This window comes from Pseudophryne corroboree, assembly GCF_028390025.1.
Source record: "Pseudophryne corroboree isolate aPseCor3 chromosome 11 unlocalized genomic scaffold, aPseCor3.hap2 SUPER_11_unloc_8, whole genome shotgun sequence".
NCBI lineage: Eukaryota > Metazoa > Chordata > Amphibia > Anura > Myobatrachidae > Pseudophryne > Pseudophryne corroboree.
The window spans coordinates 22,255-50,092 of NW_026967484.1; the positions used below are offsets into that span (position 1 = coordinate 22,255).

Consider the following 27,838-nt stretch of genomic DNA (forward strand, 5'->3'; position numbering starts at 1 on the left):
TTGGACAATCTCCTCATAAAGGCGAGGTCCAGAGAGCAGTTGCTGATCAGTGTAGCACGCTCTCGGGAAGTGTTACAACAGCACGGCTGGATTCTGAATATTCCAAAGTCGCAGCTGATTCCTACGACGCGTCTGCCCTTCCTGGGCATGATTCTGGACACAGACCAGAAGAAGGTTTTTCTCCCGACGGAGAAGGCGCAGGAACTTATGACACTGGTCAGAGACCTCTTAAAACCAAAACAGGTGTCGGTGCATCAGTGCACGAGAGTACTGGGAAAGATGGTGGCGTCATACGAGGCCATTCCCTTCGGCAGGTTCCATGCGAGGACCTTTCAGTGGGATCTGTTGGACAAGTGGTCCGGATCGCATCTACAGATGCATCTGCTGATCACCCTATCCCCCAGGGCCAGGGTGTCTCTTCTGTGGTGGCTGCAGAGCACTCACCTTCTCGAGGGCCGCAGATTCGGCATTCAGGACTGGGTCCTGGTGACCACGGATGCAAGCCTCCGAGGGTGAGGGGGCAGTCACATAGGGAAGAAATTTCCAAGGTCAGTGGTCAAGTCAGGAGACTTGCCTTCACATCAATATCTGGAACTAAGGGCCATATACAACGCCCTAAGTCAAGCGGAGACCCTGCTTCGCGACCAATCAGTGCTGATTCAATCAGACAACATCACCGCAGTGGCTCATGTAAACCGCCAAGGCGGCACAAGGAGCAGGGTGGCGATTGCGGAAGCCACCAAAATTCTTCGATGGGCGGAGAATCACGTACGAGCACTGTCAGCAGTGTTCATTCCGGGAGTGGACAACTGGGAAGCAGACTTCCTCAGCAGGCACGACCTCCACCCGGGAGAGTGGGGACTTCACACAGATTGCAAGGAGATGGGAACTGCCACAGGTGGACATGATGGCATCCCGCCTCAACAAAAAGCTACAGAGGTATTGCGCCAGGTCAAGAGACCCTCAGGCGATAGCTGTAGACGCACTGGTGACACCGTGGGTGTTCCGGTCGGTTTATGTGTTTCCTCCTCTTCCTCTCATACCCAAGGTGCTGAGAATCATAAGAAAAAGAGGAGCGAGAGCAATACTCATTGTTCCGAATTGGCCAAGAAGGTCTTAGTATCCAGAACTGCAAGAAATGCTCACAGAGGACCCATGGCCTCTGCCTCTAAGGCAGGATCTGTTGCAGCAGGAGCCTTGTCTGTTCCAAGACTTACAGCGGCTGCGTTTGACGGCATGGCGGTTGAACGCCGGATCCTAGCAGAAAAAGGAATTCCGGATGAGGTTATTCCTACGCTAATAAAGGCTAGGAAGGACGTGACGGCTAAACATTATCACCGTATATGGCGAAAATATGTTGCTTGGTGTGAGACCAGGAATGCCCCTACAGAGGAATTCCAGCTAGGCCGTTTCCTTTACTTCCTACAGTCGGGAGTGACTTTGGACCTAAAATTGGGGTCCATTAAGGTCCAGATTTCGGCCCTATCCATTTTCTTTCAAAAAGAACTGGCTTCTCTTCCTGAAGTTCAGACATTTGTAAAGGGAGTGCTGCATATTCAGCCCCCGTTTGTGCCTCCAGTGGCACCTTGGGATCTTAACGTGGTGTTGAGTTTCCTGAAATCACACTGGTTTGAGCCACTTAAAACCGTGGAGGAGTTAAAATATCTCACGTGGAAGGTGGTCATGCTATTAGCCTTGGCTTCGGCTAGGCGTGTGTCAGAATTGGCGGCTTTGTCACATAAATGCTCCTATCTGGTTTTCCATATGGACAGAGCAGAATTGCGGACTCGTCCACAATTTCTGCCAAAAGTGGTGTCATCTTTTCATATGAACCAACCTATTGTGGTGCCTGTGGCTACTCGTGACTTGGAGGATTCCGAGTTACTAGATGTAGTCAGGGCTTTGAAAGTTTAGGTAGCCAGAACGGCTAGAGTCAGGAAGACTGACTCGCTGTTTATCTTGCATGCATCCAACAAGCTGGTTGCTCCTGCTTCAAAGCAAACTATTGCTCGCTGGATCTGTAACACGATTCAGCAGGCTCATTCTGCGGCTGGTTTGCCGCTTCCAAAATCAGTAAAAGCCCACTCCACAAGGAAGGTGGGCTCTTCTTGGGCAGCTGCCCGAGGGGTCTCGGCATTATAGCTTTGCCGAGCTGCTACTTGGTCAGGTTCAAACACCTTTGCAAAGTTCTACAAGTTTGATACCCTGGCTGAGGAGGACCTTGTGTTTGCTCATTCGGTGCTGCAGAGTCATCCGCACTCTCCCGCCCGTTTGGGAGCTTTGGTATAATCCCCATGGTCCTTACGGAGTCCCCAGCATCCTCTAGGACGTTAGAGAAAATAAGATTTTACTTACCGGTAAATCTATTTCTCGTAGTCCGTAGTGGATGCTGGGCGCCCGTCCCAAGTGCGGACTTCTTCTGCAATACTTGTATATAGTTATTGCTTAAATAAGGGTTATGTTATGGTTGCATCAGGGTTATCTGATGCTCTGTTGTTGTTCATGCTGTTAACTGGGTAAGTTATCACAAGTTGTACAGTGTGATTGGTGTGGCTGGTATGAGTCTTACCCTGGATTCCAAAATCCTTTCCTTGTACTGTCAGCTCTTCCGGGCACAGTTTCTTTAACTGAGGTCTGGAGGAGGGGCATAGAGGGAGGAGCCAGTGCACACCAGTAGTCCTAATTCTTTCTTAAAGTGCCCTGTCTCCTGCGGAGCCCGTCTATTCCCCATGGTCCTTACGGAGTCCCCAGCATCCACTACGGACTACGAGAAATAGATTTACCGGTAAGTAAAATCTTATTTTTTAAAGCGCCAATTATTTAAAAAGCAGAACAAGCCTGGCTGTTACATGTGCTCCTTGGCGGCTGTTTTATCACTTTATTGTTGTTTTTCAGCATCTCGCCAACCACACAACAGAAACCTCAGGGTGAGAAGAGCGCGTGGTCTGTAAGAGCGGACGTCGCGTACAATGTAGTGCACAGCATTGTGTTTGGCTGCCTGGCCGTCAGCACCATGCGGTAAGGCAATAGATAAATGTATGTAAGTACCGCGCTCTAGTTACGCATCACGCATGACACAGACCACTCTCATTGCAGGATGAAATACCTGTGGACCGCCCACATGTGCGCCTTTGCCTCTTTTGGACTTGTCAGTATGGAGGTTTGGGAGATTGTGCTGCGATTGTTCCGTCTGTACACACCACAGAGGGTAAGGCTGCAACAAACAAAATAGGAACGAAGTAATAAAGCTACATTGGTGAAGTGTTACCTAGGAGGGGGAGTATGTGGCGGCCCTCAGCAGTAAATACTCCTCTATAAGGCAGCACAAAACCTATGATATGCAAATGTACATTCATATAAATGGGATACAGTCAGAATCCAAAACTGCTCGGACTGCCGGTGCTGGCATCCCAACAAGGATCACAATCCTGGCGTTGGATTCCTGACCGACGTGATCCCAGACAAGGGTTTGCTGGGCCTGCGGACAGGTAAGTTGCGGGAGGGGGGAGGTTAGGTTTAGGCTGCGGGTGGAGGGTTAGGCTCCAGGGAGGGTTAGGTTTAGGCACCCCCGGGGAGGGTTAGGCTGCGGGGGAGGGAGGATTAGGTTTAGGCACCCCTGGGGAGGGTTAGGCTGCGGGGGAGGGAGGGTTAGGTTTAGGCACCCCCGGGGAGGGTTAGGCTGCGGGGGAGGGAGGGTTAGGTTTAGGCACCCCCGGGGAGGGTTAGGCTGCGGGGGAGGGAGGATTAGGTTTAGGCACCCCTGGGGAGGGTTAGGCTGCGGGGGAAAGAGGGTCAGGTTTAGGCACCCCCGGGGAGGTTTAGGCTGCGGGGGAGGGAGGGTTAGGTTTAGGCACCCCCGGGGAGGGTTAGGCTGCGGGGGAGGGAGGGATAGGTTTAGGCACCCCCGGGGAGGGTTAGGCTGCAGGGAGGGAGGGTTAGGTTTAGGCACCCCCGGGGAGGGTTAGGCTACGGGGGGAGAGAGGGTTAGGTTTAGGCACCCCTGGGGAGGGTTAGGCTGCGGGGGGAGAGGGTTAGGTTTAGGCACCCCCGGGGAGGGTTAGGCTGCGGGGAGAGAGGGTTAGGTTTAGACACCCCCGGGGAGGGTTAGGCTACGGGGGAGGGAGGGTTAGGTTTAGGCACCCCCGGGGAGGGTTAGGCTACGGGGGAGAGAGGGTTAGGTTTAAGCACCCCCGGGGAGGGTTAGGCTACGGGGGAGAGAGGGTTAGGTTTAGGCACCCCCGGGGAGGGTTAGGCTGCGGATGAGGGAGGGTTAGGTTTAGGCACCGCCGGGGAGGGTTAGGCTGCGGGGGAGGGAGGGTTAGGTTTAGGCACCCCCGGGGAGAGTTAGGCTGTGGATGAGGGAGGGTTAGGTTTAGGCACCGCCGGGGAGGGTTAGGCTTCAGGGGAGAGAGGGTTAGGTTTAGGCACCCCCGGGAAGGGTTAGGCTACGGGGGAGAGAGGGTTAGGTTTAAGCACCCCCGGGGAGGGTTAGGCTACGGGGGAGAGAGGGTTAGGTTTAGGCACCCCCGGGGAGGGTTAGGCTGCGGATGAGGGAGGGTTAGGTTTAGGCACCCCCGGGGAGGGTTAGGCTGTGGGGGAGAGAGGGTTAGGTTTAGGCACCCCCGGGGAGGGTTAGGTTGCGGGGGAGGGAGGGTTAGGTTTAGGCATCCCCGGGGAGGGTTAGGCTGCGGGGGAGGGAGGGTTAGGTTTAGGCACCCCCGGGGAGGGTTAGGCTGCGGGGGAGGGAGGGTTAGGTTTAGGCACCCCCGGGGAGGGTTAGGCTGCGGGGGAGGGAGGGTTAGGTTTAGGCACCCCCGGGGAGGGTTAGGCTGCGGGGGAGGGAGGGTTAGGTTTAGGCACCCCCGCGGAGGGTTAGGCTGCGGGGGAGGGAGGATTAGGTTTAGGCACCCCTGGGGAGGGTTAGGCTGCGGGGGAAAGAGGGTCAGGTTTAGGCACCCCCGGGGAGGTTTAGGCTGCGGGGGAGGGAGGGTTAGGCTGCGGGGGAGGGAGGGTTAGGTCTAGGCACCCCCGGGGAGGGTTAAGCTGCGGGGAGGGAGGGTTAGGTTTAGGCACCCCCGGGGAGGGTTAGGCTACGGGGGAGAGAGGGTTAGGTTTAGGCACCCCTGGGGAGGGTTAGGCTGCGGATGAGGGAGGGTTAGGTTTAGGCACCGCCGGGGAGGGTTAGGCTTCAGGGGAGAGAGGGTTAGGTTTAGGCACCCCCGGGAAGGGTTAGGCTACGGGGGAGAGAGGGTTAGGTTTAAGCACCCCCGGGGAGGGTTAGGCTACGGGGGAGAGAGGGTTAGGTTTAGGCACCCCCGGGGAGGGTTAGGCTGCGGATGAGGGAGGGTTAGGTTTAGGCACCCCCGGGGAGGGTTAGGCTGTGGGGGAGAGAGGGTTAGGTTTAGGCACCCCCAGGGAGGGTTAGGCTGCGGGGGAGGGAGGGTTAGGTTTAGGCACCCCCGGGGAGGGTTAGGCTGCGGGGGAGGGAGGGTTAGGTTTAGGCACCTCCGGGGAGGGTTAGGCTGCGGGGGAGGGAGGGTTAGGTTTAGGCACCCCCGGGGAGGGTTAGGCTGCGGGGGAGGGAGGGTTAGGTTTAGGCACCCCCGGGGAGGGTTAGGCTGCGGGGGAGGGAGGGTTAGGTTTAGGCACCCCCGCGGAGGGTTAGGCTGCGGGGGAGGGAGGATTAGGTTTAGGCACCCCTGGGGAGGGTTAGGCTGCGGGGGAAAGAGGGTCAGGTTTAGGCACCCCCGGGGAGGTTTAGGCTGCGGGGGAGGGAGGGTTAGGCTGCGGGGGAGGGAGGGTTAGGTCTAGGCACCCCCGGGGAGGGTTAAGCTGCGGGGAGGGAGGGTTAGGTTTAGGCACCCCCGGGGAGGGTTAGGCTACGGGGGAGAGAGGGTTAGGTTTAGGCACCCCTGGGGAGGGTTAGGCTGCGGGGGGAGAGGGTTAGGTTTAGGCACCCCCGGGGAGGGTTAGGCTGCGGATGAGGGAGGGTTAGGTTTAGGCACCGCCAGGGAGGGTTAGGCTGCGGGGAAGGGAGGGTTAGGTTTAGACACCCCCGCGGAGGGTTAGGCTGCGGGGGAGGGAGGATTAGGTTTAGGCACCCCTGGGGAGGGTTAGGCTGCGGGGGAAAGAGGGTCAGGTTTAGGCACCGCCGGGGAGGGTTAGGCTGCGGGGGAGGGAGGGTTAGGTTTAGGCACCCCCAGGGGGAGGGTTAGGCTTCGGGGAGGGCTGGGGGTGTTTAGGCTGTGGAAAGGGAGGGTTAGGGGGGCATTGGGGTAATCTAGCCTTGTCGGGATTCTCACCATCGGGATGCCATGGTCAGTCTTCTGAGCTCCGGCATATCATACCCAACCCATGTAAATAAGGGATATGAATGTAAATACTTGTGGTTCCCCCGATAAGCCCCCATTTCTGTAGTGGTAGCTGGAGGCTGGCTCCATACACAGGAAGAGATCACTGACCACTATCAGCTGATCAGGCTGTGAAAGGGGTGTCCTGTCACATGACTAGTGATCCTTGGTACAGGGGAACCCAGAGTCTGACCTCGTCTTTCTGTATGTCTCCCATCAGTCTAGTTATATAACGTACTACTCAGAATTCATCTAAATATTCCGGGTCATGTCACTCAGTACCTGCTCATTGCAGCCGTTTACACCAGGGAGTGTGGAGAGTGATGTATGCTGCAGAACACTGTATAACCCTAACCCTATAAATCTGCATTAAGATCCGCAAGTCATGTACTCTATGTGTATTTTCAGCTCTATCCACTAGATGGCAGTTTACAGTCATTTTTATTTCAGCATACAACAATGTGACTGTATTACTTGTGTAATAGAATGATGTGTTTTGCAGACCAATGTGCTTCGATATACTGTATCTATACTGGTGATTCTTTACCTGATATTTAAGGTAAGCCCTCCTCTCTGTTCTAGTAATAGAAATGTATATAAATTGCTCAGCAGAATTGTGATGGCATGCATGCTTCTGTGTAACTTCTCATAAAGTACAAAGCATTTCATGCACAGAAGGCAATTGTGTTGCCCTAAAGAGCTTACCATCTAACCATACGAGAACTTATACTTGTCTTGCACAAAAACCAGACCAGTTGATAGTCACTGGGAGTAAACAGACGTCTTAGCCCTGTACATATATATGTGCGACTGTCATACAGTGTTTTGCATGTATCTTGTGTTCTGTTTTTAGTGTCCCTTTAAGTCCGTGATCTTCCTTCCAAACTACCTTCCCCCTATGTATGTGGACCTGCCGTCATGTTGATGTAGGTGCTGTAGTTAGAAACGGTTTAAAACTGGGTACACCCCTAACGATGGTGCGACCCGTGATATAACGATATTTCTCTAACGTCCTAGTGGATGCTGGGGACTCCGTAAGGACCATGGGATAGACGGGCTCTGCAGGAGACATGGGCACTTTAAGAAAGAATTTAGTTCCTGGTGTGCTCTGGCTCCTCCCTCTATGCCCCTCCTCCAGACCTCAGTTTGATACTGTGCCCAGAGGAGCTGGGTGCTTTTCAGTGAGCTCTCCTGAGTTTACTGATAGAAAGTATTTTGTTAGGTTTTTTATTTTCAGGGAGCTCTGCTGGCAACAGACTCCCTGCATCGAGGGACTGAGGGGAGAGAAGCAGCCCTACTCTCTGAAGCTAGGTCCTGCTTCTTAGGCTACTGGACACCATTAGCTCCAGAGGGATTGGTACGCAGGATCTCACCCTCGCCGTCCGTCCCAGAGCCGCGCCGCCGTCCCCCTCGCAGAGCCGGAAGACAGAAGCCGGGTGAGTATGAGAAGAAAAGAAGACTTCACAGGCGGCAGAAGACTTCATGATCTTCACTAGAGGTAACGCGCAGCACTGCAGCTGTGCGCCATTGCTCCACACACCTCACATACTCCGGTCACTGTAAGGGTGCAGGGCCCAGGGGGGGGCGCCCTGGCCAGCATTTGGGACCTCATGTTGGCAAAAGTACACATATATACAGCTGGGCACTGTATATATGTATGAGCCCCCGCCAAAAGTACTGTATAAGCGGGACAGAAGCCCACCGTCGAGGGGGCGGGGCTTCTCCCTCAGCACATTTACCAGCGCCATTTTTTCTCCACAGCTCCGCTGAGAGGAAGCTCCCCGGACTCTCCCCTGCAGATACACGGTAGAAGAGGGTTGAAAAGAGAGGGGGGGCACATAATTAGGCGCAAAAAACTATACATACAGCAGCTACTGGGTTAACATTAAGTTACTGTGTGATTCCTGGGTTATATAGCGCTGGGGTATGTGCTGGCATACTCTCTCTCTGTCTCTCCAAAGGGCCTTGTGGGGGAACTGTCTTCAGAAAGGACATTCCCTGTGTGTGTGTGTGTGTGTGTGTGTGTGTGTGTGTGTGTGTGTGTGTGTGTGTGTGTGTGTGTGGTGTGTCGGTACGCTTGTGTCGACATGTCTGATGAGGAAGGCTATGTGGGAGAGGAGCGGGAGCAAATGAATGTGGTGTCTCCGCCGACGGCGCTGACACCTGATTGGATGGATATGTGGAAGGTTTTAAATGATAATGTTAATTCCTTGCATAAAAGATTTGACAAGGCTGATGCATTGGGACAGTCAGGGTCTCAACCCGTGCCTGACCCTCTGTCGCAGGGACCGTCAGTGTCTCATAAGCGCCCACTATCCCAAATTGTTGACACAGATACCGACATGGATTCTGACTCCAGTGTCGATTACGATGATGCAAAGTTACAGCCAAAATTGGCTAAATCCCTTCGATATATGATTATAGCAATAAAGGATGTTTTAGACATCACAGAGGAAACCCCTGTCCCTGACACGAGGGTGTATATGTATAAGGGAAAGAAGCCTGAGGTAACTTTTCCCCCCTCACACGAACTGAATGAGTTATGTGAAAAAGCTTGGGAATCTCCAGATAAGAAAATGCAGATTTCCAAACGGATTCTTATGGCGTATCCTTTCCCGCCAACGGATATGTTACGATGGGAATCCTCCCCTAGGGTGGACAAAGCTTTAACACGCTTATCCAAAAAGGTAGCCCTGCCGTCCCAGGATACGGCTACCCTCAAAGATGCTGCTGACCGCAAACAGGAGGTTACCCTGAAGTCCATTTATACACATTCAGGTACCTTACTAAGACCGGCAATTGCGTCGGCCTGGGTGTGTAGTGCTGTAGCGGCATGGACGGATACCTTATCTGAGGAATTGGATACCCTAGATAAGGATACTGTATTATTGACCCTGGGGCATATAAAAGACGCTGTCCTATATATGAGAGATGCTCAAAGAGACATTAGTCTACTGGGTTCTAGAATAAACGCTATGTCGATTTCTGCCAGAAGGTTCCTGTGGACTCGGCAATGGACAGGTGATGCCGACTCAAAAAGGCATATGGAGGTTTTACCTTACAGGGGTGGGGAATTGTTCGGGGAAGGTCTCTCGGACCTGGTCTCCACAGCTACAGCTGGAAAGTCACATTTTTTGCCTTATGTTCCCTCACAGCCTAAGAGAGCACCGCATTATCAAATGCAGTCCTTTCGTTCACAAAGAAACAAGAAAGTCTGAGGTGCGTCCTTTCTTGCCAGAGGTAGGGGCAGAGGAAAGAAGCTGCACAACACAGCTAGTTCCCAGGAACAGAAGTCCTCACCGGCCTCTGCAAAATCCACCGCATGACGCTGGGCCTCCACTGGCGGAGTCGGGCCCGGTGGGGGCACGTCTTCGGAATTTCAGCCACATGTGGGTTCACTCCCAGGTGGATCCTTGGGCAATAGAAATTGTGTCTCAGGGTTACAAGCTGGAATTCGAAGAGGTGCCTCCTCGCCGGTATTTCAAATCAGCCCTACCGTCTTCCCCCCTAGAGAGGGAAATAGTGTTAAACGCAATACAAAAATTGTATCTTCAGCAGGTGGTGGTCAAGGTTCCTTTCCTTCAACAGGGAAGGAGTTATTATTCGACCATGTTTGTAGTCCCGAAACCGGACGGTTCGGTCAGACCCATATTGAATTTAAAATCTCTGAACCTATACTTGAAAAGGTTCAAGTTCAAGATGGAATCGCTAAGAGCGGTCATCGCAAGCCTGGAAGGGGGGGATTTTATGGTGTCACTGGACATAAAGGATGCGTACCTTCATGTCCCCATTTATCCACCTCATCAGGCGTACCTAAGATTTGCGGTACAGGATTGTCATTACCAATTTCAGGTCTCTCAACGGCCCCGAGGATTTTCACCAAGGTAATGGCGGAAATGATGGTGCTCCTGCGGAAGCAAGGTGTCACAATTATCCCGTACTTGAACGATATCCTCATAAAAGCGAGATCAAGAGAGCAGTTGCTGAACAGCGTATCTCTTTCACTGAAAGTGTTACAGCAACACGGCTGGATTCTCAATATTCCAAAGTCGCAGTTGGTTCCTACGACTCGTCTACCCTTCTTGGGCATGATTCTGGACACGGACCAGAAGAGGGTTTATCTCCCGATAGAGATGGCCCAGGAACTCATGACTCTGGTCAAGAACCTATTGAAACCAAAACAGGTGTCAGTGCATCATTGCACTCGAGTCCTGGGAAAGATGGTGGCGTCATACGAGGCCATTCCCTTCTGCAGGTTCCATGCGAGGACTTTCCAATGGGACCTACTGGACAAGTGGTCCGGGTCACATCTTCAGATGCATCGGTTGATCACCCTGTCCCCCAGGGCCAGGGTGTCACTACTGTGGTGGCTGCAGAGTGCTCACCTTCTCGAGGGACGCAGATTCGGCATTCAGGACTGGATCCTGGGGACCACGGACGCAAGCCTCTGAGGTTGGGGAGCAGTCACACAGGGAAGAAATTTCCAGGGTCTTTGGTCAAGTCAAGAGACTTGTCTTCACATCAACATCCTGGAGCTAAGGGCCATATACAACGCCCTACGTCAAGCGGAGACCTTACTTCGCGACCAACCAGTTCTGATCCAGTCAGACAACATCACCGCAGTGGCTCATGTAAACCGCCAAGGCGGCACAAGGAGCAGAGTGGCAATGGCGGAAGCCACCAGAATTCAAGCGCACTGTCAGCAGTGTTCATTCCGGAAGTGGACAACTGGGAAGCAGACTTCCTCAGCAGACACGACCTACACCCGGGAGAGTGGGGACTTCATCCAGAAGTTTTCACACAGATTGTGAGTCGGTGGGAACTGCCACAGATAGACATGATGGCGTCCCGCCTCAACAAAAAGTTACAGAGGTATTGCGCCAGGTCAAGAGACCCTCAGGCAGTAGCGGTAGATGCCCTAGTGACACCGTGGGTGTTCCGGTCAGTCTAGGTATTTCCTCCTCTTCCTCTCATACCAAAGGTGTTGAGGATAATAAGAAGAAAAGGAGTGAGAACAATCCTCATTGTTCCAGATTGGCCAAGACGGACCTGGTATCCAGATCTGCAGGAACTGCTCACAGAAGATCCGTGGCCTCTTCCTCTAAGACAGGACCTGTTGCAACAGGGACCCTGTCTGTTCCAAGACTTACCGCGGCTGCGTTTGACGGCATGGCGGTTGAACGCCGGATCCTAGCAGAAAAAGGCATTCCGGTTGAGGTTATCCCTACGCTGATAAAGGCTAGGAAGGACGTAACAGCAAAACATTATCACCGTATATGGCGAAAATATGTTTCTTGGTGTGAGACCAAGAATGCTCCTACGGAAGAATTCCATCTGGGCCGTTTTCTTCACTTCCTACAAACTGGAGTGAATTTGGGCCTTAAATTAGGTTCCATTAAGGTCCAGATTTCGGCCCTATCCATTTTCTTTCAAAAAGAGTTGGCTTCTCTCCCAGAAGTTCAGACTTTTGTAAAGGGAGTGCTGCATATTCAGCCTCCGTTTGTGCCTCCGGTTGCACCTTGGGATCTTAACGTGGTGTTAAGTTTCCTAAAGTTACACTGGTTTGAACCACTTCAACGGTGGAGTTGAAATATCTCACGTGGAAGGTGGTCATGTTATTAGCCTTGGCTTCGGCTAGGCGAGTGTCTGAATTAGCGGCTTTGTCACATAAAAGCCCCTATTTGGTTTTCCATTTGGATAGAGCAGAATTGCGGACCCGTTCGCAATTTCTGCCAAAAGTGGTTTCATCTTTTCATATGAACCAACCTATTGTGGTGCCTGTGGCTACACGTGACTTGGAGGATTCCGAGTTACTTGATGTGGTCAGGGCTTTGAAAATTTACGTAGCCAGAACGGCTAGAGTCAGGAAAACTGAAGCGCTGTTTGTCCTGTATGCATCCAACAAGATTGGTGCCCCTGCTTCAAAGCAAACTATTGCTCGCTGGATTTGTAACACGATTCAGCAAGCGCATTCTACGGCTGGTTTGCCGTTACCAAAATCGTTCAAGGCCCATTCCACTAGGGAGGTGGGCTCTTCTTGGGCGGCTGCCCAGGCGGACTCGGCACTACAGCTGTGTCGAGCTGCTACTTGGTCGGGTTCAAACACTTTTGCAAAATTCTACAAGTTTGATACCCTGGCTGAGGAGGACCTCATGTTTGTTCAATCGGGGCTGCAGAGTCATCCGCACTCTCCCGCCCGTTTGGGAGCTTTGGTATAATCCCCATGGTCCTTACGGAGTCCCCAGCATCCTCTAGGACGTTAGAGAAAATAAGATTTTACTTACCGGTAAATCTATTTCTCGTAGTCCGTAGAGGATGCTGGGCGCCCGTCCCAAGTGCGGACTTCTTCTGCAAGACTTGTATATAGTTATTGCTTCAATAAGGGTTATGTTATGGTTGCATCGGTCTTGAACTGATAATATGTTGTTTTCATACTGTTGACTGGGTAGTTATCACAAGTTATACGGTGTGATTGGTGTGGCTGGTATGAATCTTGTCCTTGGATTAACAAAATCCTTTCCTCGTACTGTCCATCTCCTCTGGGCACAGTTTCTCTAACTGAGGTCTGGAGGAGGGGCATAGAGGGAGGAGCCAGTGCACACCAGGAACTAAATTCTTTCTTAAAGTGCCCATGTCTTCTGCGGAGCCCGTCTATCCCATGGTCCTTACGGAGTCCCCAGCATCCTCTACGGACTACGAGAAATAGATTTACCGGTAAGTAAAATCATAATTTCTGCTGCAGGCTCCACTGGGCTCCACAAGGATTAACATCGGGGTGTAGAGTAGGATCTTGATCTGAGGCACCAACAGGCTCAAAGCTTTGACTGTTCCCGGGATGCACAGCGCTGCCTCCTCTGTAACCCCGCCTCCGTGCACAGGAGCTCAGTTTGTAAGTTGGTGCTCTGCAGGCAGCTAACAGGCAGGGCTGCTCCAGCAGCCCTAAGAAGAGCTTTTTAAAGAAGATAGAAGACTTCAAGGGCTGCAGCAGAGGCACTCACAATGCTAGATATCATTCTGACATCTCCTGCTGCAGCTCCATCACCTCCCCCGGCGGCGCTGTATACTCCCGCGCCCTGGTTGCTGGGTACTTACAGCGGAGGGCTCCGGTCTTTTTCATCAGGCACACACACTCGCCGCAGCTCTCCGGGATCGCGTGGCCGCATCAAGGGAGGAGGTAAGAGAGTCCCCCAGGCAAGACCCGCTGCAAATCGCGGCCATTAGGAGATGGCCCGCGCGTGATGGCGTGGACACTGTGTTGGTACATGGACCCCACTAGACTACCAGGGCAGGGGCACAGGTCTGATTGTACTATAATCCGTTTTTCTAAAGTCCACAGTACCCGGTGGTGAAGTCCAGCAAGGGGATAAGGCTCTGACCTCTAGCCCTTCCCCCAACCCCAGGGCGCCATTTAGAGTAAATGTTCCTGCACTGGAGCTGCATCTCCGTCTCCCTCACTCCCTGTCAGCGTTTGGGCGCCATTACACACAGCTGCGCTGATCTTGGGACTGCGGGGCTCTGTCTCCTCTGTAAAGCCGCTTGTCTCATCAGCGCTGTGCATTTACAGGACACTAAGTATTCTACATGTCGTTTAGACAGTGTTAGTTAAGAAAGAGTGCATTTAGTCAGGGTTATATAGTACAAGTACCCTGTGATATACATCCAGTCTTTACTGTGCAGTGTTATATCTATAAGTCTATATAGCTTTACTTAGTATTACTTAGTATTGCTAGTCCAGTGCAGTTTTATTTATCATAATTTCTGCATTGTACATGTGACTCTGTGTGTGCATATAGCTGCTGTGTGGTTCCTATTCCGTGTATCTCACTCATACTGCTATCCCTATATTCTGTACCCTGGGGGAGCTAAGTTCGTCAGGGTTATTATCTGATATAGGTATTTCACAGGATATACTTATTTTGTATTTTTCTCTGTGATTTTCAATCACTGTGTACCTCCTGAATCCTCTGTTTGTGCTGTCACACTGCACAGAGGGTTCTTGGTTAGGTATTATATCCACTGATATTGTTGTACTGTGTCGCCCGTGGTTTACACTTTCATATTATGTCAGCTACAAGGGGCGATGGTTCTGTGGCCGATCCCGCAATACGTGGTGGTGATGCCACAGATGCATTAGAGGAATACATAGCAGCGGAGGGTTCAGGTTCTGGGGTTTCCTTACCCCCAGTCAGTCTGTAGCAACGGGGACACATCACGACCCGCCTTGGGCTACTTTCTCTTAATTTACTGACTACGCTGGTATCTAGACTTATGCCTCCTATGGGATCTCACGTGTCTTTACAGCCACATATCGTCCCTGCGGTTAATCCACCACGAGCAGATCTCCTGTCCACGCAGATACAGCAATTGAATCACTCATTGACTAAACAGAAACATAACCCTCGCCTGCGTAAGACCAAGGGGTCCTCTAAGCGGGCCATTACTTCCTCACAATCCAATCATGTTTCAGATACTTCGTCCGATGAGGATGGCGTATCTACTGACCCCTCAGACTGATCCAAACGCTTCTGATGGGGAGTCTGTTTAAGGCGGCACTCGAAGCCACATGGCAATTCTGGAAGTATCAAAAATCCTTTGTTGGGCAGAATGCCATCTTCCAGCCATATCGGCAGTGTTCATTCCGGGGGTCAACTGGGAAACGGACTTCCTCAGTCGTCAGGACGTTCATGCCGGAGAGTGGAGCCTCCATCCAGAAGTATTTTAACTACTAGTGGACAAGTGGAGCTTACCAGACGTAGACCTGATGGCGTCTCGACACAATCACAAGGTTCCGGTCTTTGGAGCAAGGACAAGGGATCCTCAAGTGGCGTTCGTGGACGCACTGGCAATTCCGTGGAACTTTCGGATGCCGTACGTGTTCCCTTCGGTGTCACCCCTGCCCAGAGTAATAAGGAAGTTCAAGCAAGAAGGAGGAATCCTACTTCTTATCGCTCCAGCGTGGCCCAGACGGCATTGGTTCTCAGACCTACAGGGTCTCTCGTTAGAGCGTCCTCTTCTGCTGCCGCAACGTCCAGACCTCCTTGTTCAGGGCCCTTGTGTATACCAGGATTTGGCCCGGCTGGCTTTGACGGCGAGGCTCTTGAAGCTTCAGTTCTGAGGGCCAAAAGATTTTCTGAGGTGGTCATTCAAACTATGTTGAAGGCCCGTAAGCTGGCTTCGGCTCGGATTTATCATAGGGTCTGGAATTCCTACTTTGGTTGGTGCGCATTTAACAATCATGACGCTTACAAGTTTAGTACGACCTAACTTTTGGCTTTTCTGCAACAGGGTCTGGACTTAGGCCTTCGTCTGGCCTCCGTCAAGGTTCATATTTCTGCCTTGTCGGTATGGTTTCAGAGAAAAATTGTGACCCTGCCTGAGTCCCACCCGTGGCTCCTTTGGATTTGTTGGTGGTTCTGGAGGCCTTGCAAGAGTCTCCGTTTGAACCTCTTGAATCTGTGGACCTTAAGTAGCTTACTCTCAAGGTCTTATTTCTGTTGGCTATTGCTTCTGCTAGACTAGTTTCAGACTTGGGTGCCTTATCCTGTCGGTCACCTTTTCTGATTTTTCACAGTGACCGGGCGGTTCTTCGGACACGCCCTGGTTATCTACCTAAGGTGGTGTCTTCTTTCCACCTTAACCAAGAGATTGTGGTTCCAGCCTTTATCTCTCCTGAACTGTCTTCCAAAGAGCGGTCTTTTGGATGTGGTACGGGCTCTCCGTATCTATGTGAAGAGGACAGCCTCCGTTATGAAGTCTGATTCTCTTTTCGTACTTTTTGGTTTTCACAAACGTGGCTGGCCTGCGAATAAGCAGACCCTGGCCAGATGGATTAGATTGGTGATTGCTCAAGCTTATGTACAGGCTGGACTTCCAGCTCCTGCTACCATCAAAGCCCATTCTACTCGGTCGGTTGGACCTTCTTGGGCGGCCCGGCGTGGTGCGACCCCTGAACAATTGTGCAAGGCGGCCACGTGGTCCTCAGTGAACACGTTCATAAGGTTCTATGCCTTCAATACTTCCGTCTCCCAGGAGGCCTCCTTTTGATGCCAGGTTCTTGTGACCGCTACAGTTTGTCCCCTCCCATGAGGAACTGCTTTAGGACATCCCCGATGTTATCCCTGTGGAACCCAGTGTACCCCGCTGCAGAAAAGGAGATTTACGGTAAGAACTTACCTTTTTTAAATCTCTTTTTGCGAGGTACACTGGGCTCCACAAGGCGCCCACCCTGACGCACTTAGCTTCTTTGGGTTTGTATGGCATTAGCCGCTGGTACCTTCTCCTGCCGTGAGAATGTGGTGTATGTGGCTACTAACTGTTATCGTCTCTTTTCCTGCTACTGCATTGGGCTGGTTAACTAAAAACTGAGCTCCTGTGCACGGAGGCGGGGTTATAGAGGAGGCTGCGCTGAGCATCTTGGGAACAGTAAAAGCTTTTAGCCTGTTGGTGCATCGGATCAAGATCCTACTCTACACCCCCCAATGTTATCCCTGTGGAACCCAGTGTACCTCGCAGAAAGAGATTTAACAAAGGTAAATTCTTACCATAAATCTCCTTATCGCATCGACGTACACATTACACAATCCGCTGTGCGACAATGCGATATATCGTAACGATGCATTGTGTGGATTTGAGGGTACACACTATACGTCCTAGATTGCAGCATCATCCAACATATCATGTTTACTCAGCTTTTACTGTACATATACCAGAGTCCAATATACTCTGTGTTTCAGTTCTGGCCAAGGATAACTCAGGAGCTGTCTGAGCTGCAGGAATTCTATGATCCGGACACTGTGCGGTTAATGAACTGGATTAAGTAAGTACGAGAAAGTCTGTCCAGTGGAAGTGTTATAGTTTAGAGATGGATGAATACCTGTCACTATGGTAACGCCTTGATTCTCCTAAATCCTAGCATCCGCCGCAGTGTGTCAATAGTAAAGTCAGCATGGTGACCAATGTGCCGGCATGAAGGATGATAAGCCTGGGCTGGTCCTGTGACTTGGGTCCCATCAGTTTTAGGAATTTGTCCAGGCCTAAGCAGTTCATCCTGTTGGAGGAATTTGTCCAGACCTGAGCAGTTCATCCTGTTGGAGGAATTTGTCCAGACCTGAGCAGTTCATCTGCTGGAGGAATTTGTCCAGACCTGAGCAGTTCATCCTGTTGGAGGAATTTGTCCAGACCTGAGCAGTTCATCTGCTGGAGGAATTTGTCCAGACCTGAGCAGTTCATCCGGTTGGAGGAATTTGTCCAGACCTGAGCAGTTCATCTGTTGGAGGAATTTGTCCAGGCCTGAGCAGTTCATCTGCTGGAGGAATTTGTCCAGACCTGAGCAGTTCATCTGTTGGAGGAATTTGTCCAGATCTGAGCAGTTCATCTGTTGGAGGAGTTTGTCCAGACCTGAGCAGTTCATCCTGTTGGAGGAATTTGTCCAGACCTGAGCAGTTCATCTGTTGGAGGAATTTGTCCAGGCCTGAGCAGTTCATCTGCTGAAGGAATTTGTCCAGATCTGAGCAGTTCATCTGTTGGAGGAATTTGTCCAGATCTGAGCAGTTCATCTGTTGGAGGAATTTGTCCAGGCCTGAGCAGTTCATCTGCTGGAGGAATTTGTCCAGATCTGAGCAGTTCATCTGTTGGAGGAGTTTGTCCAGACCTGAGCAGTTCATCTGTTGGAGGAATTTGTCCAGGCCTGAGCAGTTCATCTGTTGGAGGAATTTGTCCAGATCTGAGCAGTTCATCTGTTGGAGGAATTTGTCCAGATCTGAGCAGTTCATCTGTTGGAGGAATGTGTCCAGACCTGAGCAGTTCATCTGTTGGAGGAATTTGTCCAGGCCTGAGCAGTTCATCTGCTGGAGGAATTTGTCCAGGCCTGAGACGTTTGCAGTACCGTCTATTATAAAATTAAACTGTCGGCCTTGTTTCTGTTGTATCACTGACTCCTTGTAGTCTCAAACAAAAGCCTCATCTTAGTTCCTGCCAACCTTACGGACTGTCCATTTCTTTTTGGTATAACGTGGTCTGTGTGCAAATCACTACAGGACTCTGAGGGCTGCAAAAGTGTGACTTTACTAGCTGCAGCATAGTAACCTACTTTCTGGCTGCCCTCTCCAGGAGGGGGCAGCCAAGTTGGCACAACAGGTGCAAGACATCTGCTTAGGTGGGCAGTGCTGATGGGCGTGAATGCCTCATCATGGCACCGCCCACCTCTGTACAATGCCCAGTTTACAGGCATTGTAAAGCAGGGGCGTGGCTTTGCAAATCTCATCATCCCAAGTATTGATGGAAATATTGACTCTCCCCATTTTCTCTGTTTTACAGGCAGGATAGATAACGAATGATTGTATGAGCAGGGCCCTCTAACCTTTGTCTTCTTTACTAATTATGGTAGCTGCATCCTGTAATTATGTATCTATGTGAATACTTGACCCCTCCCCCATTGCCATCTCCCTCTTTCACCCTCCCATATCTTTTCCACCCTCATAGGTTCCTAGTGACTTCAGTGTCTAAGGAAAGGGGGCTGTAGTCTTCCCTGATGATGTCACCAGTGCTCTGCGCAGACTAGTCACATGGAGCGGCAGCGTGAGTTGTGTAGTACAGTGCACACCTCTGGCGCTTCCTCTACTAGTCTGCTGGGGGAGTTTTGTGCTGGAACTACCCCAACCCATCCACACAGTATATTAGTCCCTGGCAAACTAAAGGGGGTACTCACAGAGCGATAATCTAAGCAATCTGACTAGATTGCTTAGATTTTAAGCATGATCGCTCCGTGTGTACCCCCCACAGCGATAGCGATGCGTAGCCCTGCGCATCGCTATCGCTGGTGCTAGATTGGCCTGCCATGCTGGCCAATCTAGCAGGTCGCTCATTTCACCCGCTGGGTGAAATGAGCGGTCCCCCCATCTCCCCCCCGCATGCTCAGCACACATCTCTCCCACCTCTTGCTCCCAGGAATTTGACCCATCTGCCCTTAATGCGGTATTTGCCCCATCTACTCAATTGTAATTCACCAGCGATTAGGGGCCCTGTAAGCAGATATTACATTGCCTCTGTGCTAATCCGGTCCTGGTTGAGCCTCCAGCGTTATAGCCGTGCATTATAACCTGCCTCTGACGAGGTGAAATATACTGGTATTTAGTCCACAGTTTGCCGTCTCTTTCCCTGATTAAATAATGGCATCACATCTGCTTTATGCTAATCTCTAGGCTTCACGCCAGAGGGCGCAGAGTCCTTGAAATAGAAAATCTTGGCGATTTCCGAAATATCTATTGATATTTTTTTATGATAAACGGTTGTAGTGACAGGATATTTCACACCATCATCTTATTTAAAGCTGGCTAATAGATTATGCATTTTGTCTCTTGAGAGCAGTTGGTATAGATATAACTCACACAAAGCGTAATGTGTAGACTGCGTCACCTGCTTCTCGGAGGGAGCAGAACGCTGAGGTGGCACAATATTGGCTCAGCTTTTTCTGCGCGATTCTGCAGAACAGAGAGAAGTTGGAGATATTTGTCTTCTAGGCTGTCAGTGCTGGAATAGAACTGCGTTCATAATACCCAAGTAATGGATGATCTATAATCTTGAGAAATGAGCTCATGGATATTACTAAAGCTTGGCTAGACCCGTCTCTCTTTAGTTTTCCCTATAGATGCCTGTAATGGGGGTATGAAGAAATATATAGATAATATTCAGAATACGCAGGTCTTTTGTAACAATGCAGCAAGGCCAGTAATCTCAGAATGCTTTTACAGCTCGGGGATTATTTTGTGCTTGGTTGTGATAATGCTTTTATTAATATAGCTGTAAATATTGTGCGATCTTGTCAGACGTGTCCAGTGGGCTTTAATACGGTGCTTGCTCAGCGTCCTGATAATTCTATCCACAAATGATGCCACCCGTCCTCCTGGAAGTAGCGCCACAAAACATTACGGTCTCCATTACACGGGCAAATCTCTGTCTCTGTGATTTAAACATCTTGAGATTAATAGTTTAGAAAATGCTGTGTTGCGTAATTAAACTCTCTTCAAGATCGTTTACTCTGATCAACGTCGCATTTCATGCCCTGGGTCGTCTGGAAATAAATGAGCGCGAATGAGCAATTTAAATGTTAATTCCATTATAGTGGATAGACGTAATTCATAACTTGCAGTTCACGCCTCGATATTAAATTGCAGCATTGTGCGATAAGAGGAAACGCTCATTGCGCACAGCTGCGAAATGGGTGATTGGCGCTAAGCGATTGCTTGTCTATGACCGAGTGACGGAATTATCACTTGTGTAGTTTATCCATCTTTAGAAATTGTAACGATCAGCAATCTCCAGTCCCTATCCACAGTTTTCACTATTGTAGCCTCACCCTAAATTTAGCACTTCAATGCTGTGTCGGCATAATGGTCATGTCGACATTCTGTATCTATGTGAATTCTTTTAATCTCTACAATTTATTTCATGTAAATATATTGTATTTTCTGACCTGTGGTCATATGCGTCACAGTTTACCGCGTGTTGTCGGCTAATCAGCAGATACGTAAAATACAATTTCTAGCCTCCAGGTGTCGCTGTCTCCCCCGTGCTCTCTGTGCACCACAATGACGTAAAGGGACATGAATGCTGAAAGCTTATTATACTCTCCATTTATAAAGGTGGAGGAAACAAAACAATTCTTTTATCCATTTTCCAATGAAATATTATTGGCATGCTTCAATGATATAATATTTTGCATAGTAGTTACAAAGTGTTACCGTATACTACTGGGGATTTCCAACTAGTCAAGACCATGTATTTTTCTTCCTAAAGGTCAAACACCCCAAATAATGCAGTAATTGCTGGTAGCATGCAACTTCTGGCTGGGGTAAAACTTTGCACGGGGAGAATTCTGACCAACCACCCACACTACGAGGACGTCACTCTAAGGGACAGGACGAAGCAGGTACCGTATGACTGGAATGATTGTGGCGTGTTAGTTACTAATACTGTGGTCATTAAATAATGTATGTTGCAGCTAACAGCCTAACTACAGGAGCCTCATTCCCTTTGGGAGATCCCCCGGTTCTCCGTTGTTGGCAGGTCTTAGCACACACAGTCCCTGCTACTCTGCAGCTGCAAGGGTTGTGGGGCCGTTGCCTGGGAAGCTGGAGAGGTGGAGAGATCAGACAGGCTGGGTAGAAGAGTACAGGATACAGATATCAGGGTCAGATGTTAGAGTAATGGGCCCTACACACTTGGTGATAATCGATATGAACGATATCAGACAGTGTGTATGCATTAACGATGAACGATGTGCGGCCTCGCAATCGTTCAGCGCTGATTTATCCTCGTTTATGCATGCAAGTCAGTTTGGACGATATAGATGTATGTACTCTCATATTGTCAAAATTGCCCATTAATATAGTCTAGTGTGTAGGCAAAAAAGCGTTGGCGGAAAAAAAACGACCATCGATAATATCGTTGGTCGATAAAATCGATAACATTGCCCAGTGTGTAGGGCCCTTATGATAGTGCAAGAAGGTCAGGAACACGGCCTCCGTAAAGAGACTTTGTGAGTGGGGCAGGAGGGCACTGGGTATTAAATACCCTAATTTCACCACGGGGTGGCAGCATGTAGCCAGCAGTTGGGTTCTGCCCCATCATTGCCATCTAACCATCATCTACGTGACCTAAGTTTGATTACCGGGAATAACTGAAAATAAACAACATTGTTTAATAAATGATTCTCTAATGTTCTAAATGGAATGGTTAGAACTACTCAGGAGGTCAGTAAATAAGGTGACGAGTCCTCTCATGAGTAAATGTATACAACTAGTATATATTCATAATCAATAGTTTATTTCTCAGCATTTTCACCAAGACCTCTATCCCGGCATAGAAGAAATCAGTGTCAGGCGCCTGAAGCCAGGACGTGACGGCTTGGGGAGCTTCACTGTAGGCTGCAAATCGCCTTCCACCCAGGGGCTTCTTCAGTGGTCCAAGAAGATGGAAATCACTCTCTGCCGGGTCAGGGCTGTAGCGAGGACGGTCCACTACCTCCCAATGGTAGCGCCGTAACAGCTCGTGTGTGCCGGTGGCTGAGTGTGGCCTGGCGCTACAGTCCAGCAATGTGACTCCTGATCACAGCAGCACAGGGCATTTTTGATGAATTGCCCTCCACAACCCTCTTAATGTATCACAGCAGTAGTCCGCATTCACAGGATCTTCCCTGGTGAGGAAATCATCCAGAAGCACGCCCTTTTGGTCCCAAAACACAGTCGCCATGACCTTCCTTGCTGATGGAGATGTTCTGAATGTCTGTGAAGGTGGGGACGATGCGTGTGTCCAGGTCATGGATGCTTCCTCTCCGGTGTCCCATCATGCACTCGCTGCAGGAACGCCACTCCCTTCTCATGGTACCGTGCTCGAGAGACAATCCTATCCTGTCTGTTACTCCGGTGCCCAGCGAGAACACTTTTTCCTGCACCCCAGTTGCTCATGAACGATGTTGAGTACCCACTGAGATCTCTAGAAATCCGGAAGGGAGCGCTGTCTAGAACGTAAGGGAAATTGCATATAAATGTATTAATACTTACACATGAAATCTTGCTGGAAAGAATAACAATTATATTTGTTGCAAGATTTTATGTGTAAGTATTAATACATTTATATGCAATTTCCCTTATGTTCTGGACAGCGCTCCTTTCCATATTTGGTGAGACTTCAGAAATGTGAGGTCCGCTCCTTGTATTGTGGGGCTGCAGACCATTACAAAGAAGGTATTTGTGTAATAAGCACAGGAATTAATACACACACCAATAAGCGGTTTCCTAATACTGTTTTCTTTACCCACTGAGATGTTCAGTTCATCAGGAATATCACTGACTCCAATGCGTCTGTCCTGAACCAGACCTTCAATGCAGTACACGCTGACATCTGTGGTGGACGTGCTTGGCTGGCTGGACCGCTGCTCATCTTGAACGTCTTTCCTGTCGTTACCAAAGGCACCAAACCCAAACCTGTTTCCATGACGTGACGTTCTCACCGTACACCTGGACAAGCTGCTGATGTGCTCTTTTTACACAGAAATCTGACCACACCACGCACCTCAGTGTGTGACCATGTCTCCACCAGCTCCGCTGTCTTACACCTGAGGCTGGAACAGTATGACTGATATAAGGCGCAGTGTAATGGCCGTGAGGGGAAACGGTGGTCTACTGTACCTGCTGTGGCCTGGCGGGGAATTCATCATGAAATAGAGAACATTACACACCTGAGAGGTCTTATTACCTTACTTATTGAGCCACCCTCGTATATGGGAAATTAGAGAAGTGCAGCTCACTGCTTCATATCCCGATGTAAAGCTGTTTGTGACTAGTAACAGGAACAGACCTTATGTAGATGTAAAGCGATAATACAGTAGAAATAGAATTATTTTATATGTTGATGTAAATTGTGAATGCTATGGGGCAGATCCAATGAACGGAGAGGTTTTGTCTGCACATTACTTCGGTTACTGCTTGCTTCTATTTGCTGATGTCTCTATGGGATGCAAGCAAAATTCAGCAAGGTTTTCCTATCCTAATACCCCACGGTGGTGACATTGCGCTTGTGGCTATTTGAATCTGCCCCTGTATCTCACATGTACGTGACAACAGCTATGCTTACATTCAGAAGCCACGCATATGCATGCTGAATATTTCAGTGACATCCCCTCTCCTCCATCGCTGGTCACTGACTTCAATCAATAAACACACAGCACCCATCTGCAACAAAGCATAACACAAAGTGCATACGTTTATAAACGATAGGCATCAGAGCAAAGCAATATGGAAGTAATCGTCAGCACCCAGGCAGCAAACGTCTGTAACTGCACAGCTGGTGTCATCCGGTATAAATACCACTGTACCATGTAGATGGTTCTAGGTGCTTAGTAGATCCAGGCAATCCAGCCTTCAACCAGCCCAGCTGTGGGATCCTTTTTGCTGGCTGATCATCAGTCCGTTTACCAAATGTTTCAGTAAAAGTTGGAGGCTCTTTGATAAGAGGTGATGATTGTGTGTGTTTACCAGGTGTACCAAGTGTATGCGAGGAGATCTCCAGAAGATGTGTACAAAATACTGAGGTCATTTGGAACTGATTACGTCATCCTGGAGGACAGTATATGTTATGAACAGAGACACAAGCGAGGGTGTCGCCTGCGCGATCTACTGGATACGAATAACGGCCATGTAAGACCAAAGTCATAGACATTACTGCCACGTATACCATTGTGAATCAGCCTCTGCTCTAGTGTTACTGGCTGGTGAGATGTTGCTCTGTACACTCATGAATCTCAGGGGCAGATGTATTAAGCCTGGAAAAGTGATAAAGCAGTGATAATGAAAGGTGATAACGCAGCAACCAATCAGCTCCTAACTGTCATTTTTCAAAGCTATACTGATTGGTTGGTGCGTTATCAACTTCCACTTATCACTGCTTTATCACTTCTCCAGGCTTAATACATCTGCCCCAGTGCTGTTGGTGCCAGAAGTGGGATCATTGATCTGTGTGAAGAAAAGCCTTACAGGTGTTTCATACTGTAGTAACAGAGTAAGGAGTGTTGTTGTTTTTTCCATAGGGATCTTTGATCCCTGTTGTGAGGTGCTTCCCCTCTGTAATCACACAAGGTGGTAATAAGCTCAGCAGTGGATGCACCTGTGTCTATATAGAGTAGCCTTACAGCGGCCCTTTGTATTGCTCTCATTACCCCGATATTTAATAACTTTCTAGATTTCATTAATGGGACGTTGAAGTTCCACTTTTGCGCCCTTTACCCAGTTGTTTTTGTGTTTTGTGCATTAGCACATTATCCCGTCATTATTGCAGGCCTGTTTTCTTTCTTCATTTTTTCGTCTACAGATCATGGATGGTTCTGGAGACAATGACCCCGATCTGAAGCCTTCACCCTCCCCCCGTTTTTGTCACGAGATAAAGAAAGACCTGCCTGCCTACACAAAGTACTTCACCAGGGTATTCCAGAACAAAACATTCGCTGTTTACAGATTGTCGCGGAACGTGTCTGTAAAGTAACTGTGAGCGGGGAGACAGGATTGTAATACTGCGTCACTGAGCCACTGCGTATCCTCCGGAGAGAAGGTCCATCCTTTGCTGGAAGACGTGTCTTCTTTTCTCTTTGGCCAGGCATAGTCCGTGTTGTTGTGCTTTTCTAGTATAGTGTTTGAACTGAAGATGAGGTGGCTTGTGAATCTACGTGCTCATGAACTTGGTGATTCCGCTCCATCTCCACAATGTTCCTCGTGATTCTTGTCTCGCCGATTTCTCTTCTACCACCGCATCTGTAAGATTACAGTAACCCAACTCATCCGTAACATTACACGCCAAATACTTCTGTGTCCCTGAGCCATGGTATTGATTGGGACATGACAGAGAACAGCTATTGTACAAATAGCATATAATTGGTGTCACCTGTACTTTGATACCAGCAGGATGTAGAGGGCGCGTTATTTGCAGCCAATAAGAAGGCTGCATCCAGCCACCACTGCTGCCAGTTCTAAGTCATATACACTGTATAAAAAGCGCCAAGCGTGCCAGCAAGCATCTCCTGAAGGGTGGGTGTGCGGGACAGCAGCCCCCATTGTTCTGTATATTAGGTGGTGTCTGATGTGGGAGTGGCCAGCTTTCCTCTATTGTTACATGAGTATGTCTGCTTTCTTTATTTAATGGTAATCTGTCCAGGTGTTGCTGCGGGTGGGCGGGGTCTCATTAGACAGGTGCTGCATCCTATCCAATAGGACTAGCCAGTTTGGAGGTTCTGAATCCACTCATTGCAGATTTCCTCTTTCTATTTCAGAGGGGCTGAATCAGTATTACACCATCGAGCAGTATTATTAGTTCTGTATCATTTCTGCTATGTATTTTTAATAGATTTCCATCTTGCGTGCAGTGACATCACCGCGTTTATAACGTTCTTTTAGACTTTGTATTTATTTGGGGGGTTTTATTTGACTGTCTGTGTCTTGTCCTAGCATTGTGTAATTATGTCAGTGGATGTAGAAAGCCATGTATGATTGTCAGTAATGTACACACAGTGGAGTAAGACATGGACTGAGCCAATATGCAGCCTGTCAGCCACCCAGGGACTAGTGAGACGCCAAATGGCTGAGTGATGCCCGTGGCTCCCAGTGACTGGAAGCTCTGTAGGGTCACTGTGCGCGCAATGAGAGTGCCTTGCAGTAGCTGTGTATGGCAGCAGTACGATGGCTCTCAGAATGAATACACGCAGATTACCAGATAATTAATATAAAATCCCACTCTTCATTCCAGTCATGTTTACAATGTATGGTAAGGACGGATCTTCTCACTGATCACCCTGGAGTTGCTGTTTCTGGATTATTACACAGAATTTTGGCAGTGATCTTTATTTTTTTCTTTGTACTAATCATCACTGTGCTGGAGTCGGTAATTACATAAATTGATACTTACACTTGCCAAGATGGATCACCGTCTCCGGTCCTTCTATTGCATTCTACTGGCAATAATGCATTAGAGTGTAAGCTCCCCTGAGCAAGGTTCACTGTGCCTAACGATGATATCTGTACAGCACCAGCTCCATAGTGCCATAAAATAAAGATCTTGTTCAGTGTTTGCAATAATTAAAAGTTACTGAATTTATGTATTTTTACGGGATCTTGCTAGCAGGGAAGGTTAGGATTAGGTGCTGAGAAGGGAGGGTTAGGGTAAGTGGCGGAACTAGCGAGCGGTGGGCCCAGGTGCGACAAAATGCTTTGAGCCCCCCCCCATCCCATCCAAGTCCACCCCTGGAGAGGATCTGGTGAGGGGGACCTGCTTAGGGCCAGAGAAATGGATACCTAGCAACAGTGCCGTAACTAGACATTTTAGCACTGTGTGTAAGAAACGGCATCGGAGCCCCACTCCTGCATGCAAAACAGGGGCAGTGCGCGCCGTAGGCGCGCGCAAAAATACATAGGGGCGTGGCTTCGTGGGGAAGGGGTGTGGCCACAAAATAATACCAATTCATAAAACGGTGCACAGTAGTCTCCATTATTCAAACACCGCACAGTAGCACCACTACACCAGGTAGAGACCCTTTTACACCTTACGGCGGACAGATTCCCCTTTTTACACATTATGGCAGACAGCGTCCCCCCTTTTTACACATAACGGCAGACAGCGTCCCCTCTTTACACATAACGGCAGACAGCGTGCCCTTATTACACATAGCGGCAGACAGCGTACACTTTTTACACATAATGGCAGACAGCGTGCCCTTTTTACACATAACAGCAGACAGCGTCCCCTTTTTACACATTACGGCAGACAGAGACCCCCTTTTTACACATTGCGGCAGACAGCGTCCCCTTTTTACACATCACGGCAGGCAGAGTCCCCCTTTTTACACATTACGGCAGACAGCGTGCCTTGTTACACATTACAGCAGGTAGATTCCCCCTTTCTCTAACGTCCTAGTGGATGCTGGGGACTCCGTAAGGACCATGGGGAAT

At 49.5% G+C, this 27,838-nt stretch overlaps 1 protein-coding gene across 1 annotated transcript; it reads left to right on the forward strand.

Annotated features, from left to right (window-relative positions):
- Positions 1 to 2,895: 2,895 nt before the first annotated feature.
- Positions 2,896 to 26,987, forward strand: LOC134982207 (probable C-mannosyltransferase DPY19L3; the record flags this gene model as incomplete). Its single annotated transcript, XM_063948708.1, has 7 exons — positions 2,896 to 3,018; positions 3,097 to 3,208; positions 6,853 to 6,909; positions 17,084 to 17,166; positions 21,144 to 21,276; positions 24,386 to 24,544; positions 25,215 to 26,987. Coding segments are annotated over 7 exons (838 nt in total), but the record flags the coding sequence as incomplete, so codon positions are not given.
- Positions 26,988 to 27,838: the final 851 nt, after the last annotated feature.